Source organism: Euprymna scolopes, chromosome 19 (assembly GCF_053919585.1).
Source record: "Euprymna scolopes isolate OS-2025 chromosome 19, ASM5391958v1, whole genome shotgun sequence".
NCBI classification, from domain to species: Eukaryota; Metazoa; Mollusca; class Cephalopoda; order Sepiida; family Sepiolidae; genus Euprymna; species Euprymna scolopes.
This window is the reverse complement of record NC_136500.1, coordinates 76,450,480-76,471,536: the sequence shown is the minus strand read 5'-3', so window position 1 is coordinate 76,471,536 and position 21,057 is coordinate 76,450,480. Positions and strand designations below refer to the sequence as shown.

Below are 21,057 nucleotides of genomic sequence, written 5' to 3'. Positions count from 1 at the left end.
TTGTAAAAAAAAAAAATAAAGTTATCCGTCTTTTCATTATAAAAATTTGTCAATAATTGTCAAATTTAACAATTAGCTCATTGTGATACTTATTATTTACTAGATGTACCTGGTGTTGCTTGGGATTAAACTTACCGTTAAATTTCTTTAGAAAAATGAAAAAAAAAAGAACAAAAAAAGAAACTGAGACATGGTCATGCAAGCATTATTTTTTCTAAACAGTTCACTTCTTGTAAGTAAAAAAAAAAAAATACTCTAGCTGAGACCGAAACCTAAAGAGAGTGAGTCAAGTAGGATAACCATTAAGCCAGCGTATCACTATCTTTGCAAAATGTTTTCAAATCTACTTATCCTTAACATAATGTAATGATTTGTACATGCACAATCGTGAAACAGTTAGCAAACATAAAAATCTGATGACTCCCGCGTAAATTTTTTTTTTTTTTTTTTTTTATCCCTTAGCAGCCTTTTTTTTTTTCCAGAGGAAAACTGATTATAAAGTTTTCCACATGTCTGAATACACTATATACCAAGTTTCAAGTCTGTAAATAAAAAATTTGCTGAGTATATAGGTTGAGAAGTGTCTTCACAAAAACATTCTTACTTTTATAGATATACTAGCAGGCCACCCGACGTTTCCCGGTCCTAAAATATGCATAAATATTATATTTTAATTTATACAGAAACTGAGACATGTGCATGCGAGTATTGCGTTTTCTCTAAACCATTCACTTCTTGTAAGGTAAAAAGAAATACTTGAGCTGAGATTGAAACCGAATCCTAAAGACGGTGATTCAGGTACGATAACTATTACACCAGCTTGACACGACATTTACAAAGTGTTTTCTAAAAATCTTATTCTTAACATAAAGAAGCTGTCATGTTTCTCGACCACGCATGCACAGTCATGAAACAGTTGACAAATAGATAAAAATCCAACGGCTCCCACATACCAATTTGCTCATTTTGACCTTTTAGCAGCCGTTTTTTTTTTTTTTTTTCTGGATGAAAATCGATTATAAAGTTTTCCACATGTCTGAATAACGTATATATCAAATTTCAAGTCTGTAGATTAAAAATTTGTTGAGTATATAGGTTCAGAAGTGTCCAAACACACACACATTCTCACTTTTATAGATATACTAGCAGGGGTGCCCGGCGTTGCTCGGGTGTTTGGAGGTGTATGCTGTGCAAAAAAAGCAAAAAAACAAAAAAAATGGTTAATTTTTTAAAACTTTGACCCCTATTATGACCCCTTAAAATTTATAGTTTCGGGCTCCAATCACTTTATTAAGTTAGATCCAGGTTCAAGGAACCTATATCTAAAATTTCAAGTGTCTAGACCCAAAATTGTCGGAGGAGTTTGGTAGAGTTCTTAAAGGTCAAATCGTTGAAATTTGACCCCTTAACAGCCAAATTTCTGGCTGACACCCGTCACATCGATTTTCCCAAATCTCAGTACCCGGTATTTCAAATTTCGAGTCTATAGACTAAAAATTGACAGAGTTATTGCGTAGGGAAATGTACACAGACAGACAGACACACAGACAGACAGACACGTTCACTTTTATAGATATATAGATAGATAAGATAGATTATGTTTGTTGACATCCATCTGTCTCAGGAGATAATGGAGATTAGTCTGTTGGCAAAGGATATTCTTTATAGTGAGCTTGCAGCCGTTCCAGACCAACAGGAAAATCTGTCCTACACTCTAAGGATGTCTGCAAGCAAGACATGAAAGCAGGTGGCATTGACTCGGCAGGGTGGGAATCTATGGCTGAAGATCGCAGCTGCTAGAGAAGAGCTGTAAGAGTGAGGAGAGACCAGCAGTGAAGGAAGAGGGGAGACAGAGAGAGCATAGATTGCAGAGGGCTGCAACAGGCCTCTTGCAATCAGAGACCATATCTGCATCAGAGCTTGCTGAATCAGGATAGGTTTGCACAGTCACGGCACACTTTGCAATTCGCCAACTATTTGCTATGTAAAAGTAATCTCATTAATAAAGATGGATTCAAGTGGAACAAGGATAAGGGATTAATGAAAACCTAGACAGAGATGGGTTAGTTTGGAAGTTAATTTCTAAAAGTCGTGCCGAAAATGCTTGTGCTATCAGATCAGGCTGTCTGAAGATACTGGCTTCCTGCACCAAAGATTGAATTCATTGGGGTTTTTTCTCCCCCTTTCTCTTTGCAAAACTCAATCTTGTTCTGTAAAATCAAAAACAATTATTTCCCTGTAAAAACAATAAAACCAAACACAATGAATAAATGTTTGCGGATATAAAGAATTTTAAAGCAAAAATTTTTTCCAAAATTATTGTACTTGGTATTAAATAACCCAAAAAAGGCTTGATATACCATAAAAAAATCCCTGTATGTAAAACAGATATTAAACTAAATATGATAATTATGCAGAGTTTTTTTTTTTTTTTATATTATTGGAAATTGCTCGAGACAAGGTATGAAGCCCTTTGATGTAAAGACCTAACAAGAACAAAAGCTGATTATCGCAAAGATAGGAGATGTCTATTTACCTTAGTCTTGAAAAGACCAAAGTTGTAAATAGGAAGAAAACGTTGAGCAGCAAGAGAATTCCACAACCTTGCAGTTCTTGGAAAGAAGCTACTGGAATAAGAATCTGTATTACAATGAGGCAACAAAATTGATGAAGACCACTAGATCAACGAATGAAACGAGCTGGAACAAAGGAAGCAGGGAATAGATTGGACAATTCTGAAGAACACATGCCATAATAGTATTTGTAAAAAAAAGACTGAGACTAATGACATCACGTCTGATTTTCTTTTTTAATTCAAACTTAAATGATCTTTGTGTTTTATTTATTTTATTTTTTTCAGTTCCTATTAGTTGTATGAAAGAAGTTCGACTTGGAATGACCACTGAAGCACTACGCAATCGTGAAATCATGGAATTTTATCCAGAGGAGTGTGCCTTCTCTATCATCTTTGGGGACAACTTTGAGACAATGGATCTCATTGCAACATCAGCAGATGAAGCCAATATCTGGGTGACCGGATTAACTTGTCTCATGAATGCGAATGCCACATTGAAAGGCTGCAAATGTAAGTTAATTGATGACATTTTTATGTTTTTGTTTCTTTGATTACTTCAGTTGTTCTTTTTAAAATTTCAGACTGACAATAATAATTGACATATTTTAATTTTTTTGAGATATTTCTTTCATATTAATTAAATTATATTGAAATATATACGGCCACGTTTAATTGGTAGACTAAAATGCTTAAGCAGAGACCTAAAATGTGGTGCCAGATGTGTCATAGCCGGAGGCCTAAAATGTGGCACTTTGTAGCCAGAGACCACAAGTATGATGTTCTGTAGCCGGAGGCCTAAAATGTGTTGCATGGTAGACAGAGGCCTTAACTATGTTGCTGCTTAAAATGAAATCTTGACCTATGTTCTTAACAACAAAAGGGTATTATTTCCCACTCAGAATCGTTTTACCATGCTGACAAATTTCAATGGCTGGCGAAACAATAGAAATATATTTATTAAGGCTTTATCACATAAACAAACTGTTGTATATAGCTCATATAGTAGAGGATTAGACTGAATATTTTAAGGTTCTGTTTTCGATTCCTGTTCTCATCATTAAGCTATCATTTAATATTAGTACATCATTTAATCTCAGCCAACACCAAGTAGGGACAGCTCTTATGAATACGTTAAAATAAGGTTACCTATTAATTCGACACATTCACAAAAGGAGGTACATCGCCCCCCCCCATATAAAACAAAAGAAAAAGATGTTGAGTAAAGTCAGTGTAACCTTTGCTTGAGGGAAGCTCAGCCATTGGCTAATGAAAACATTAACCAATATGTCGGAATAACAACAAATCTGATTAGTTAGCTAGACTAAACACCATGTGGATATATAAAAATAATCAGTAACATGAATATCATACACTTAGCCTAATGATTCCTTATAGGGATGAAACATGAACGTCACTGTGCAGCTTAATTGCTATAAACCTACTTTAATATATATATATATATATATATATATATATATATATATATATATTCAGGCAAACATTATTAAAAACAAGAGATACTTTGCTTAATGATTCTTTTTTTTCATTTTTTCGATCTTTCGTAAGATTTTTTTAACTTCAAGATGGAAGGTATTTACAAATGTTCCATGGTTCACATGAGTGCTTTCGATTCTTTCTTGAATCATCATCAGCTGGAGATAAAATATTAAAAATAGAAGTGAAATATATAGTTACGAATGATAAAAAGAGTCAATGAAAAGTCGATTAAAATATACATTTACGAGTGATAAAAAACTCGATTAAAAATTAGGATGATAAAAGGCAATGTTAGTAAAACCAGTCGTATACTGGTTATGCTAAACATTTCAGCACATTATTGCTACTTTCAAAATTAATGCTATTTATAGATGGGTGCTGGGTTTTTATATATAGTGCTTCAAATATTTTTAATTTTTTACAATTACTTTCTCGTAATACATATATATATATATATGTGTTCACAAATATTTCAGTCATGATTGTTACATATGTAGACTGAAAGTTCAAATAGATGAGAAAAAGAGACAAAATTATGCTATAAGTTAATTGTTTAATTATTATCGCTTTATCAGAAGCATAATTAATGTACTTCTAACTCTCGAATATTGCACTTGCTACTGCCTCCATTGTATCTCCGATGTCATATCCAATTATTGACTTCCTTCTTATATCAGATTTTTTTTTAAAGGCAGCAAACATTAAATTGACAACTCTACCTAAACTGCAGATTTGGCAACTATCGGCAGTTATTTTGAGTTCAGCTTAGTTTGTCAATTAATCAGAAAGAGACTAACACCCAAGCAAAGTTTGCAAATTGCAAATGATACAATCGATTTACCGAAACATTTGATGAATCAATAACTTCACAAAGTGGACCTGCCAACTGACCACTTATTCATGCAGTTTATCCCCATTAGATTATTTTCTTGGGGGAGAGGGTATGTAAAGTCCCATGTCTACATTGATAAACCAGACAAAATAGATCACTTCAAAGACATTTGATGCGTTATTTCTGAAATAGTCTAACTTAATGTGTAGAGTTTAAAATCGGATCTCTAGATTACACTATACACGCACAAGTCATGGGACCCAAAATTTTATTTAAATTATAAATGCTAAAAATTAATTTTTCGAATAAACCACATATTTGTATAATAAAGATATTTTTCTGTGATTTATTTTGATTTAAAGTTCCCCGCCTCTAAAAAAAAAAAAAAAAAAAAACACCTTATACAAGAAGAGCCAAATATTTTAACCTTTTATGACTCTGTTTACAACATAATTCCAGATTCATCCAAACAAATATATTGTAGCTAATATGCTACTAACAAATTTACCCATCAATATTTAACGGTACTGTGTTGACACTTTCTTATCGCCAGGAGAGATAAAGGTGTTCATTTAATGATTTTTTGGAAACTGGTATATTCCTTGAAGATGATGATTTAAATTAAATTTTGTTTAGCAGACGTTTCTAGACTATCTACATGCAGACAGACGTTGCTAAGTGTCTCTTATTTCTCAGGATTACATGATGTTTGATTGGCTAACATTCTGGCATTAACTCAATTTTATTTTAATCTTCAAATGGGTTTCATGTTAACGGTACTTTTCATATACGGCTTTAGCTGAACGTGGGGTCATGCATGCCTTGTCAAGTTTTGTCATGGCAATGTTTATGTGCTCAGCTATAGAAGACCATCCTCCCAAATTGAATCAATTTTTTATGGGTAATTGTATGTAATTGAGTCGAATTGGATAATGAAAATGGACAGCTAGCTGCACTTACTAATACTTATGATCTCGTTCAGATCCTCTGTAAATTTGGTCTGTAGTAACCATGGAAACAGACGACTTATTTTGACCTTGTCGAGGTTGAATATGTGATTCCTTTTTTGTTTGTGTGTGTGCATTGTTCAAATGGATTGCCTGACCATGATAGAATTGGTATAAAAAGTAACCACATACAGATATCTTCCTTATTGTCCAAATTTAATCTTCCTCTCAGATAAACAGAAATATGGTATACCTTAACAAGATCGGGTGTGAGTGTGTTTACATAATCTCTTAAAAACTGAAATATAAGGTTAGATTAAGCAAGAAAAAAAGGAATTTTCTGTTAGAGGATAAATTAGAGGTTAGGTTTACATATACAGGAAGTTGTCATGAGAGGAAGTATGTGATAACAAAGTGAGATGGATCTATCTATCTACTATATAATAAAATAATTTCAGAAATTCTCCTCTGGACCAATACATACAAATTTATTATGTCTAGATTATAAGCCACTGTTATGTAACTTTTGAATGCCATTTTAGACACATTTGGTCATTATATTAAAATCCTACATTACATCCTAAAAGCAATATCATCACCGAGGTAGTTCTTATTTTTTCCTCTTAATCTACAGTCCTCTTACTGCCCCCACTCATCACTGGGACTATATGCACATCTTATAACTATTTTTTCTCGGCATCCTTTTTAACTGGTTCATACACTCATATACATACCATTATCTTTCCAGTTACTGATTACAAAATAATAATTTTTCCCTTTGAAATTTCCATCTTTCCCCATTGACTGAGAACTGATAGATCCATTATTTGGGAATAAGCAATTTATTTAACAAAAAAAAAAAAAAATACGAATGAACCAGACTGTCACAAACATGGTGTCTCTCTCTACACAAAGCAATCGTTTTATAAATATTAAACTAACTACAAAAAATCTTAACTGCTCATAATCGTAATTTTACATATTAATACCCTTACCGTTACCTACACAGATATTATCACCACGAAACTAACTCCCTTAAAAAAAACTATCCCTGATGCAAACATAATTAACATTTACGGTTAGCATTGTTTTTTTTTTTCTTTTTCGATTCTCCATACCAAACAGTTAACGATGCTATGTTTTTTTTTTTTTTTTTTTTTTTTATTTTAGTTTGTTTTGTAACGGGTTGTTCACTTTTCCGGGTTTCTTTTTTTTTTTTTAAAATTTTTTTTTACTTAGAATTCTTTCCAGTACCCACCCTAAAAAAATATAATTATTTACCGTTAGCATTGTTTCTTTTCCTACTTCGATTCTCCTTACCAGACACTCAACAATGCTATTTTCTTTGTTTTTTTCTTTACACAATTAACTATAATGTTTGACTCTAATATTTAATCATAACCGTACATTGACATTTTATGTACTCCTAAATCTCCTTTTGTGTGATTTTAAAGCCTTTAAACTGTCTACTCCTTACTATTATCGAAGTGTGTGAATGCATGTGTGTGCATGCATGTTTGTACATGTGCATCCGTGTGTGTGCATCTGCATGTTTTTGTGTGTGTGTTTGTGTTATTTTTTTTGTGTATGTGTTTTTGTGCTTGTGTGTGCATGTTTTTGGTGTATATTTCCGTGTGTTTGTGTGCATATGTGTTTCTTTGTGTGTGTGTTTTGTGTGTGCATGTGTTTTTTCCCCGTGTGTGTGTTTTTTGGGTTTGTGCTTCCGTGTATGTTTGTGTATATCTCTGAGATACAAATTAATCTAATACTTACATCAACCAAACTTGGGCACGGCAGCACATGGCCGGGCAGGTACAGTTAGTATATAATATAAATAGAGTGGAACGATTAAATCATCACCCTAGAGACAACATGATTGGATTTCTGTTTGATAAAGACCGGTTTTCTTTTCTTTCTTTCTTTTTTTTTTTTGTTGCAGTCCATCAGTTGGCTAGTTGTGTACAAATCCCAAGAGTGATAGAAGCCTCCTATCATGAGTAAAAGTGACACAATATTCAACGAGCAATATCGGAGATGCACCGCTGTACAACTCATGCTCTCTACTAATCCAAGTTATGACCATTGCCAGCACCTTCAAAATGCATCGCTGCATTGCCATGAATAATTGGAAGGTGCCTAGAGTGATGAAAACAAAGTTTCCAGCCACAGTTATGGTCTTTGGTATGGTTTCAAGTGAGGACCACATCATGCCAACTCACATCTTCGAAGTCGGCTTGGAAGTTAATACCAAAGTGTACTTGAATACACTGAAGTGTGTGGTGATCCCCTGGTGCAATCAGGTGGCCACTGGCAGACCCTGGGTATGGCCCAGGCTTGGCTTCAGAACAAGTGCTACAACTTTGTACTCTTCTCTCACTGGCCCCCTCCTCCCCCGACCTGAACCAGCTGGACTTCTTCATTTGGTTGTATATCGAGAACATTACCAACATGACCTCCCACAACACTAAAGCTAGCCTGATCGCCGAGTATTCACTGACCTCTCACCAGCACTTGTGGAAAAGGCATGCTGCCATATAATAATAATACCCTATATATTAAGTCTCATGTCTATAGACCAAAAATTGACAGGAGTTTGGTAGGCAAAATTTTTAAACAGATATTTGTACACATACATAAATATATATAGAAAGAGGTTTATGTTTACTATAACCTTTTTACACAAATATTACGCAAGTATAAATCATGTAGAATATCTGCATAAAAATAATTAACTAAAGATGATAATCCCAAAAGAAAACTGAAAAAACTAATAGGGAATTCATTAAAATGAATGTTTAAAAGAATATGCAAATTAGCTAGATCTTTTGCTAGTGAATGCAATTCCATGACCCATATATAAGAAAGTTGTATTTTCTTTTTAAATAAATAGAAAAAGTCGTTTTAATATGAATATCAATATATAAAAAAAAAAAACAGATTTATAGGAGTATAGATTTGTGAGCACATAAGTGGTGTTATTTGTCTGTCAACTGAAGCAGCCATGAACAGGTCTATGTGCAACCATAAGACTTTATCCTATCTTATATTATAATATAAAGCTCTGTGTGTGTGTGTGTGTGTGTGTGTGTGTGTGGTCATGAATAGGCTTCTATATGGTTGACTATTTTAAAAAACTGATTACATATAATGATAGAAGATGCATTGAGACACAGGAATGGGTATGTTTGAGCTGGCAGAACGGTGGTTCATTAAAATTGTGGGGTCTGCGTTCGCGTCTGGTCCACAAAGTATGGAAATAAAAAATTAAAAAAAAAACGTTTACAAGTGTTTTTGGTATGTACATAATAATACTTTAATGAATGTTTTAACTTAGGGATGGTATAATAAGATTGTGGGGTCTGCGTTCGCGCCTGGCATCCATAGAATGGAAATAGGCACAAACTTTAATAAAGACTTTTCATATCTATCAGCGTAAGTATACTTTGATAATTATGTTTCAGTTTGAAGAAATATGGTAGAATAAAATTATGGGGTGTTCGTTCGCACCTGACCTCCATAGAATGGAAATATGTCACAAAGTTTAACAAGGTTTTTTAATATAGATCCACAGAATATTGTGATAAGTATTTCAGTGTGAACAGGTATGGTATAATAAATTATGGGGTTTATCTATTTTATTTTTACTTTCATCATATTTTGCTTTGGTTTTGATACCCCCAAATTCGAAGCTAACTCTTTACAACCCTTCCTTTTCATAACCTATTATATTTTCATAAATCAGAGTCCATTTTCTGTAGGCTGTTTTTGAACCCAGTCAATGACGGGTAGTTTTGCTAGTATATATATATATATATATATATATATATATATATATATATACAGACCCCACAATTTTAATGAATCATCATTATGCCAGATCAAACATACCCATTCCTGTGTCTCGATACATCTTCTATCATATGTGATCAGTTTTCTATAATAGTCACTCATATAGGAGCCTATTCGTGATCAGACACACACAGACGTTCAGCTTTATATTATAGATATATATACAAAATAAAATTGCTGAAAAAGAATTTACATGATTTATTAATTTATGAAAAGTTTAAAACTAAGATTTTCCTTACTCTAAGTTTTTATTTGAAAAAGTTATTTAAAATTGTAGAATTTCAATCACTTTTGTGGTTCAAAATTGTAGAATTTCAAATCACTTTTTCAAATATTGCAACTTTCAGTTTTCAATTTCCATGTTAACTAGCATTTCTATAACACTTCTATAATTTTAGCTTGCTAGTTATTTTTTTCTGAAGAATAAAAGCCTAATTTTTGAAACTCAATGAAATAAAGAAAAATGTTCCCCTTATATCCCTTACTTTTGTACTTATTATTTTTACTCATTAGTATTTTGTTTTATATTAATGCTTTATTTCTGATATCATGCATCCCTTTATCAAGATAGAATCTGATATATGTATATTTGTTAGTCTTATATGTGTGTGTGTGTGAGAGACAGAGGGTTCACTCAAAGAAAATCATTGTAAATAACTCATCATTCAAATATGTCAGAGGTTTTTTGTTTTTTTTTTTTGTTTTTTTGCAATAACCATTTTAAGTTCTTTTATTATTTACATAAAATGAAATTTTAGAAACTATTTTAAACAAAGCCTAAAAGTAACACATATTCAACTAAGATTTTGTGACTTTTAAGTTGTCTTATTTTATTTTTAGTGCGCATGAATTTAACAATATAAACTTCTATTTATACCATCAAATATGCTGCGCATGTTGAAGATTTTAAACAATTCTCTAATTTCTTATTATTCCAGAATCGTTCTACACATCGAACTCAAAACTATTCAAAAGATAAAAATGAACTTTTGTTGAATTGAATTGTAAAATAATTTAGTCACATGAACTAAGATGAAAAAATGTGTGTGCAATCTTTTGTTAAATTTCAGTTTGTGTTCTTTATATGAGAAGAAAAGAAATCCCAATCGTTTTCATTGATTATATAATCTATCCAGTTTAATAATCCTTTCAGTTGCTGACATTGTGTGAGATTCATTGTCTACTTAGATTAAAACTCTATTTCATACAAATGGAAAAGAAATTGGAGTCGTAGGAAGATCTCCATAGTTCCAGAATTATAGGAGCAACCGGACTTGTGAAAATGAATTACAGAAACTACCTGTCTAATATACCCGGTGAAACAAGTGCAAGAGATACAAACAATTGCACTTGATCTCTTAGTTGGAATGTTTGAGATAGCAAGTGATTTTTTGGCATCCGGTAAGATACTTTACACTATATTGTAAGAATTAAAGTGAAACACCCCAAACAATTATGCGCATGATTAGTTTTCAAAGTTTTTTTGTTTTTTTTTTAGATCGATTTTTTAAAAAATTCAAAGATATACACTTTTTTGCTTACTATATTGAAGTAAACAAGTCAATAGATATTTTCAGCTTGCCTTTATTGGAGATGCATACAACTGTTATGCCGAATTCAAATCGTGTTCGATCTATTGTATTAAATGAGTTGTTTTCAATTCTATGCAGATGTGCTGGTGTAAACATGCATATTGTTGCATCTTTAATGGGATTCGTGTTTAATGGGGTGCGATGTAAATGATCGAATTGCATAGAGAAAAGCACTTCATACCGCTATGGCCGACATAAAACCCATATCTGATGTGGTTACGATAGGCTGATCGATGAAAAAGATGACAATGGATCATTTGTAGTTCAGCATTCAAGAACTGCACAACAGACAAACTAGTTTTGTTTAACGGCTTATTGTTGTAGTCCCATAAGGCTCTGGAATAAAAAATACAACTCTGTATTAAGTAAAAAGAAAGTATATTGAACAGAAAAGTATATACAACAAATAAAGATTGTGGTTATACTGGCTGACAAATGCGCATGACTTGTGCTAACACCAATAGACATATTCTCCCGGTCTTTATAATAAGTGGAAGAGTTTTTTTTTTTATTATTATTATCCCACACAAAAACACATATCAACTCTTTTTTTGTTTTTTTTTTCTTTTTTCTTTTTTTTCTTTCCTTTTTTTTTTTTTTAGATGGGGAGGAAGTATTTAATGACAAAGCCTAATACTTATTGCAAGCCATACATTATGTACAATTAATTGAGCACAATTTGCTATTTGACCTGTAGCTGCATGGGTGGGGCTATTGCTGGTTTATTCTTTTCCTTATACTTGTACATAAATGACTATAATAGATCTGATTGGATTTGAACTCTGTATAGCTGATTTCATAGTCATGAATTTGCAGGAGCTTAAAAACATATCTGCTGTAAATATATAGTATATATGAAGTTTGAAATATTAAAAACAAGACTGTAGTAAGGCATACAATGCAAATAGAGAAAGATAATGTTGTGTCCGTAAAGAACAAAGCAGTTTCTGTAGAAAATCTTTAAGTAGGAGAGCTCAATCAGTAGCAGAGCAAAGATTAGAGTTAAAAGAATATAAACAACTGAAAAGTTAGCCAAATCCCATAATAAACTTATTTCGATCCAATAAGGCATAATCATATTGACACACCAGTTTCCCCTGTTGAGCCTGGTCAGTACTAAAATAGACAACCATTTGATAATACTAGGTGCTATATGTACTTGGGAGCCTGGAGAGAGATTGGCGCCACCAGGCTATTCTTGCCCAAGGTACGCTGCATAAAATAATGCAGCTCCCCCCTCCACACACACTTTAGAGAGTAAAGGGACCCGTCCATTAAAGGCTTTTTAAAATGAGAAAGCTTTTGGAGGACTGTCGACTGACTGAAAAATGAAAAAAAAAATAAAAAAATCGCACAGGGTGAAAGGGAAGAAATTGGAGGAGGCTGTAGAGGAAGGAGGAGGAACAAGGATCAGTACACTGTTACTGTACAAGTAGTAAAACCAAGACAGTGTGTTTTTTTTTTGTTTTTTTTTACAATCAAATAGTTTGCTGGTTTGAAAAGGCTCTATTGGGTTGAAATAAATTCATAAATAACAGCAGTAAGTGTAGAAAGTAATAATTACTGCCAATGGACGGAATGAAACTCAGTTATAGAGGTACCTTTGCCTCTGCAGTTTGGTATTCAACCCCCAAGCCATTTATATATATATATATATATATATATATATATATATATATATATAAAGCTGAACGTCTGTGTGTGTGTGTGTGTCTGCTCACGAATAGACTCGTATATGGTTGACTATTATAGAAAACTGATCACATATAATGATAGAAGATGTATTGAGACACAGGAATGGGTATGTTTGATTTGGCATAATGATGATTCATTAAAATTGTGGGGTCTGCGTTCACGCCTGGTCCACAAAGTATAGAAATAAAAAATTTAAAAATTAAAAAAAAAACGTTTACAAGTATTTTTGATATAGATGTACATAATAATACTTTGATAAGTATGTTTTAACTTGAATAGGGATGGTATAATAAAATTGTGGGGTCTGCCTTCGCGCTTGGCATCCATAGAATGGAAATAGGCACAAACTTTAATAAAGACTTTTCATATCTATCTGTGTAAGTATACTTTGATAATTATGTTTCAGTTTGAAGAAATATGGTAGAATAAAATTATGGGGTGTTCGTTCGCGCCTGACCTCCATAGAATGGAAATATGTCACAAAGTTTAACAAGGTGTTTTACTATAGATCCACAAAATATTGTGATGTGTTTCAGTCTGAACAGGTATGGTATAATAAAATTATGGGGTGTTCGTTCACACCTGACCTCCATAGAATGGAAATATGTCACAAAATTTAACAAATTTTTTAATATAGATCCACAGAATATTGTGATAAGTGTTTCAGTGTGAACAGGTATGGTATAATAAATTATGGGGTTTATCTATTTTATTTTTACTTTCATCATAATTTGATTTGGTTTTGATACCCCCAAATTCGAAGCTATCTCATTACAACTCTTCCCTACTTTCATAAATCAGAGTCCATTTTCTGTAGGCTGTTTTTGAACCCAGTCAACGACGGGTACTTTTGCTAGTATGTATATATATATATATAAGTTGATATTGAATAAGTATGTAAATAAACTAGTTACAATAATAGTACAAGCACATCTTTAAAGCTGGGCAAAAATATCTACAAATAACTGCTATTATTTTAACTAGTTATTTGCATACTCATCCAATAATTCCACATACTAACCATTTCATTGGGTGTAGGGGTGTTAGGGAATGAGTTTATAGTAACTGTACGAACTGTACGTTTCTTGAACCAACATTTCCGGAATCCAGTGTGATTGTTTATTAAGTACTTTAATGGAGTGTGCTCTGATGAACTCATATCACTTGTGCCCCCACGATGTAGATAACTCAGAATATACTAATAAGCAGCAAAATCCCATATCTTTCTCATAGAGGTCCCCTGATGCCAAAGAGCCTTCTACTCTAAAAGTTTCTTCTAATGGATTGTTAGTTTTTGGAATTCCCTCCCTGTTTTCTGTTTTTCCAACTTTACTTGCATACAGAAAATTAAGTGTAATATGAACAGAAATCTTGCTGCTGAACTCCGGACTTAAAATTTCCCTGTAGGCATATTCCCTGGTTGAGAGTACTGTACTGAAGCAACACTCATACTAGGTGAGTTTAACCGGCTTCCTCCAACGAAGGAAGTTTAATGGGAGTATGAAATTCACAAACTGTTCCCAGTCGCATGTATATCCCCATTAGAGGAGATGATCGGTTTTTGCAGCTCTTGCAATGAGGTGTTGACGTCTTCTTACATAGAGCGCCTGCTATTCCTTAATATTCACCCATCTGGTACTGACCAGGCTCAATGTTGCTTAACTTAAATGATCCAACAAGGACTGGTGTGTCAGTGTGATTATGCTGTATAATTCACAGTAGCTCCTTGTATCTCAGTGGCAAACACGAATAAGAAAAAAAAAAAAAAGTCCAGTTTAACTGGACACAATGCCAGGATGAGCAGAGAGAGACTAGTATTATTTTGGAATTTTCCTTCTCCTAGATTGGCTGCACAAAGAAGGCTCGAGTCTAGTTTATCCTCCTATTTAATTCATAGCTGAAGGGAAGATATATGAATCCATACATTTTCCAATGATATTAGTGTAACCCCCAGGTCACCAATATAAATATATAAGTGGAATTATTGAATAAGTATGACAATAAACTACGGTCCTTAATTTTTGAGATGAGGATTGTTTGGGCTACTGTTCTCTTATTATTATTACTACATTATTTTCACAATGTTTTGGTTGATATAACTTCCATCCTTCCTGGGGTGTAGCGTGTAAAACTCAGAAATCTGCATGGAATTTTAAATGGAATCATATATTTAATCCACAAGGGGAGCATGCTCTTGTTTCATCATCCATGACTGAGTCGAAGTCCTAAGTAATGCACATTTGTATTTTGGGTGTCGCCCGCACCGAGGATTCAGCCTTCAACCTCTAGAAGAGTGTAAATTTTAAAATTAAATTTATCAAGTACTTTATCCACTATGTCATGAGTCCTTGCAGACTGAAACGTTGTCAAAATAACACTTAAGATGAGAACAATAGTCCAAAGAATCCAAATAATATGAAAATAGACTAGTTCAAATAAGAGTACAAACACATCTTTAAAGTCGATGAAAAATGTTTAGAGCTGTTTGTGTTATTATTTTAACTAGTCTGTTTACATACTTATCCAATAATTCCACATACTAACTATTCCATTGGGTGTATGGGTTGCCTCTGCAGGAGTCTATAGTAAAGAAAAGATTATGTAATTTCTGATTAATCCTGAACCAACGTTTTCCAAGTCCATTGATCACCTAGAAACAATTTTGAGATAAGCAGAAAAGGACTAGTGTCAGAATTTTCCTTTGCTTAGACTAGCAGCACAACCAAGACTTGAGTACGGTCCACCCTACTATTTAATCCGTAGTTAGAGGTAAGATATATGGATTCATACCTTTTCCGAGAGTATTAGTGAAACTGATTGGAGGTGACGATGACTAAGTGGTTGACGACATGGACTGATGATTTGAGTGTGCCAGGTTCGAATCCAGTTAGTTCCACAGAAATTCTTTTGTTTAAGATGTTGGTAACGTTTACATGGTCCCTCCCCTTCATGCCCAATGTCTTTCGAAAAAGAATTTTAACTAGAAAGATATCAAGGAAACCAATGCTGACAATAGAATCATTTGATTCATATAACATGAATGAATGAGTGACACTAATATGCAATCCCTGATAGCACTTGAACCTGGCATGCCATGACCACAAACTGCACTTCTAACTGCTCCACCACAATACTTTGATTAGTAATAAAACGTTAAATAAGAAAGCAATACAAAGTAAACCTCACTGATCTTACCTGATTGCTTGTCCAGCAATGCGCACCAATTCAAAGGCTTCTGTGGGCTGGGAAGTGGTCATCAACAAGGACGAGTGACCAGCCTCAAGTGTGTCTAGTTTCTTTGGTTGAACATAAAATTGTTTGAGTTGTCTCTTTTAATTGGTCTTTCTATTTCTCATTCCAACCACCAATTGCACATATATGTGTCGTCTCCAAGCTGTGCCATCTTGATAACAAGATAATGATACATGCAATGTGTCAGTATCTTCTATATAAAGTACAGTTGTCTGTGTGTCCAACTAAAAAATCAAATACTGCACAAGACATCACATCCGCGAAGTTGATATGTCCTTTGTTGCCATTACTTCAAATAAAATATAGGCATCTTTTTTTTTTTTTTTAAATATTTATTCATTTCTTTATTTTTTTAAATATTTATTCATTTCTTTATTTTTTTAAATATTTATTCATTTCTTTTTTTTTTTTTTTAATATTTATTCATTTTTTAACTTTCATTATTTTGGAGTTTGCTAGGAACAGAATTACTCAGGAGAGCAATTATTTTATGCTATTATGTCAACAATTTGTCCAGTTGCAAGAGAAAATTTTTTGTTTAAAAAAAATTTATTTTAAAATTTCTTTTTGAAAAAGAATTTATTTTTTTATGCTATTATGTTAACAATTTTCCAGTTACAATAGAAAGTTTTTTTTTTTTTTTCTTTTAAAGAATTTTTTGACTCTTCTGTTTTGTTGTCCATGACACGGACAACACCTGGTAACCATGTTAGTCTCTATATAGCTAAAAGTAAATGTGCACATGTAGAAAAAATAACTCTCAAAAAAGACTTAAAAAACCATTAAATATGGCATTTATTCACTTTTTCTACTTGTTACTTTTTTTGTTTTTTTGCAAACCTGCTACATGTTAATGTCATCCAGCCATAACCATCCTTATCTCCTTGCAGACGTTTAAACTCTAACACCTTAAAATATTTTTAATCTAATTTCAATTAAATTTTAAATTACAAATGTAGCAAGCACTATGGTGAGCCAATTCTTCGACGCTAGCAGATAATCTGAATGATGATACTTCATGTAAAAACAGTTTTGTTGTATAGATAACATGTAGTAGTAGATGGTCTCATAGTGGAGATGCTTTTTTTTTTTTTTTTTTTTTTTTTGCAGTTATTGTGTTGCCTTTTTATAAAAGCAGTTGCAATTTTATTAATGACAGCACACAATCATTTAGGGATTAAAAATTCTTTTACGGTTATTATTTTACTTTTATAATATAATCTAACCAGTGGGTGTACCTCAAACCCATATCCCATAGGGGAATAAAGGAGCTGTCTGAAACATGGCCATTTCCCTTTGCAGTTCAGAAACAAGAGAAAGATTTTACCAGCTTATCCTCTGTGTGTCATTGAGACTTTCTGACTCTGACGTAACATCCTGAACACATAGCTCTAACTCTAATTTTTAACTTCTAATGGAATTTTCCATTTTTCTACTTCATCTAACCTTATGTGGAAAATTCTGTTTTTAACACTATTTTGATGCTATCTCCATTCATGATTACTACACAAACAAATCACATAAAAAATAATTGTCAACAATTTGCCTTACTCTCTATCTATACCTAAAACTACACAAAAATTCCATGGGCTAAATTTCTTTCTTAGAACTATCCATCTGTGAAACACAATACTGCAGGGCTACTTTTCAGCTGACTATCGCATAGTTGTTTTCAAGTTCAATGTAAAGAATTTCTTATTGAGTCATCCTCTTAAATAATCAAATCCTACCCAAGTTCCACTATTACCAATCATCAAGGTGTTGTTTCAGTAGCCATCTGAGTTATTAACCTTTATTCTTGAGTAGCTTTTGGGGCTTGATATGTGGTGACACCCTTCCTCCAATAAAAAAAAAAATGTGAAGATTTTAAATATTTGAGAAATTTCAATCAATTATTAGTTATATTTCTTTAAACATCTCCATTTTAAACTGTCTTTTCAATTCAAACCTAAAAATACATTACACACTTACTCTATTAATATACAGATTAAATTGTGAAATATTTCATCCAATAGGTCTCAAAACTTCTCATATATTCCTTTTTTTCTCATTATTTCTAAATTCATCTAATTCTATTTTAATATATTCAATGCTAAAATTAGTTAGTATTTGTAGTTTTTGTGATTTGCTTTTCAGTTCAAAGAAAAATATTGGTAAATAAACGATCTACTTGATGGCAGTTATTCCAAATTCATACCTGTATACCTAAGTTATCTCCTCACCTTGGTTTTACGGACTTTGAGCAAACCTGAATGAAACACTATTATGAAAAGAACTTAAGATATTTAGTAATATTGACCCAGAAAAATATTTTGATTCCTAAAGGAAACCGATATATAACAAAACATGACCAAAAGGTTTCACTGAAACATAACATTCATCTACCATCTATCACATTAAAATGAAGGTTTTGGCATTAAATGACCCAAAAGAGATCGATATGCCATAAACCAAACCAAACCTCCTTTGGCTCAGAGCATATTCATAAAACAAAAATCTACTTGCTGACAGTTATTCCAAATTCATAATCGTATGCCTGAGTTATCCCCCTTTAATTCAGAGCATTTCTTAGGATGATAAAAATGACGTCTTCAGTCACTGTTGATAATAGTATCATTAAAAAATATTGTACATACAAAATAGACTGCACCTTTTATTATGATAATTTCTGGTTCACTTTTCGTCTAAATCGAAATGCTTTCTGTTGATTGTACATAAACGTCGAATCTAAAAAAAATGGGGAGGTTTTCTTTGATGCCTGAGAGGAAAGTGAATATTTCTCCTAAAATGCAGATCAATATTTTTACTAAAAAGGTTTCCTTTCAACTGTTTTTGTTTTGCTATTAAAAGATGACATTATTTTTAAATCATAAATCAATGGATGTTGTCATCCCGAGAAATGCTCTAAACCAAAGAGGTATAACTCCGGCATACTATTCATATTCAGCAGTTGGAAACTCCATTATTTTCATAAGTTTCAGTCAAATCACCTCATTGTTCTTTCTAGTAAAGTAGGTAATCCTAATTTTCTACAAATCTTTGTAGCTAATCTTTTACTTTTTTATTACAGTTTTTTACTTGTCATTGTTTGTTTTCCAATCGTAATACTACATTACAATTTTCATGTTGAAATGCTGAAACCCAGATCAGAATGCAGTACTCTATATGAAGTCTTATTAAGATTTTATATATATATATATATATATATATATATATATATATATATATATATATATATACTAGCAGGAAGACCTGACGTTGTGCGGGATTGAGTGAGGATCAAAAAATGTTCCACCCTCCCATACTTTTATTATCATTGAAATCGGTGAAATCGACTATTTTTTTAATCAAATTGATTGATTGCCTGCTCTAGTTAGCACCCCACCCCCCGCAATGTGCTAGAAAAAAGTTTCACATGCCTCCCCACAGTAACTTAGTCCACAATACATTGTTTACATTGCACTATAGTGAATTTACTGTTGATATTATAAAATTATCTATAAATAATATTTTCACTTAAAGTTTAAACTGCAACAGTCATGTATCATAGTTCAATTGTGCTCTAAACAGAAACATTCATTTCAAACGTGTCTCTGCTTTATCAAAGAACCAACTGTTGGGTTTATGAAATTATTTTTATATAATCACTTGAATTAAAGTTAAACATACAGAAGTCAGGTATCATGGTTCAATTGTGCTCTAAGAAGAAACATTCATTTCGAACGCGACCCTATCTTATAAAAGAATCTACAGTTGATTTTATAGGCTGATCCTTTCTACTTGTGCAGTGATAATATTTCTCTAACGCACTTGTGATGTTAGGCTGTATAAAAATTTATGCACTTGTGATGTTGGGCTTTGGTTCAAATCAGACTTCCTTCTTTAATCAGTTATTTTCAATTATCGATTTTTGATACTTATCAGAGGCATTCTGATACAAAACCTATATGAAAACACTCCCAGACACATCAAGTACCTTCGTATGAAATTTTAAAAAGATGACCCAACCATTTCAGAGTCCATAGGGAACTTGCACACACATAGGTTCCTTTTATATAGTAGATATATGTAGAGAGAGAGAATGAATGACAAAAGTTTATATTCCAAAGTTCATGATGTTGACCATCTTACAATTTATTCCTTTAGTTCAGTTGACAATTACAATTCTTGACAGTATCTATTTTGTAGCACAAAATCAATCACTTAATTATTATATCAATCAGTGAACCTATTTTTTTTTCCTAAATTCAAAATGGCATAACGTAAACATATAAGGTATTTACAGCTTCTCTTACAGTTTTCGGATTTTTAATCATGTAAAAACGCACTTTATCTCCTTTTGATGGATTGATTGTTGCTATTTCTTCTTTTTTTTGTCATTCATTCATTATATTGCTCTGTAATTACATTGAGCTTGTCAAATAAGGATTGGTATATACTATAAGGGAATAAAGTATATTTCTAGAGAAATTAGAGAGAAAGATTTTGTGGGAATCATTTCAGATAATGCATAAAACCTTGATGTAAGGAGCTAAATGAAATATCACTTCAAGGTCAAAAACTCGCCAATGATTATTGTTATATCGATAGATTCCAACCCAGAAATAGAAATTCTTTCCCCTTTGAGGACTAAAGGACAATATAATGGAAGCAAGAGTTAAAAAACTGCCTAAAGTAAACACAAGGTCTACTTCCTACTGTAATCTTTAAGCCAACTTTTGACGCATTTGTAATATTTCTAACAATCCTTTCAATTATTTCATTTGCCTATCGTATAATAGACAAAATATGATTATTCTTTTCAGGTGTCTATTTAAG

General features: G+C 32.5%; 1 protein-coding gene across 2 annotated transcripts in view; it reads left to right on the top strand.

Annotated features, from left to right (window-relative positions):
• LOC145239766 (inactive phospholipase C-like protein 1) overlaps positions 1–21,057 on the top strand; it is a 162,890-nt gene that overhangs the window by 23,280 nt on the left and 118,553 nt on the right. For both annotated transcript variants that reach the window (XM_080103196.1, XM_080103195.1), the window contains exon 2: positions 2,861–3,085. In XM_080103196.1, coding sequence (XP_079959322.1) covers positions 2,861–3,085 — 225 coding nt within the window. The remainder of the gene's footprint in view (positions 1–2,860; positions 3,086–21,057) is intronic.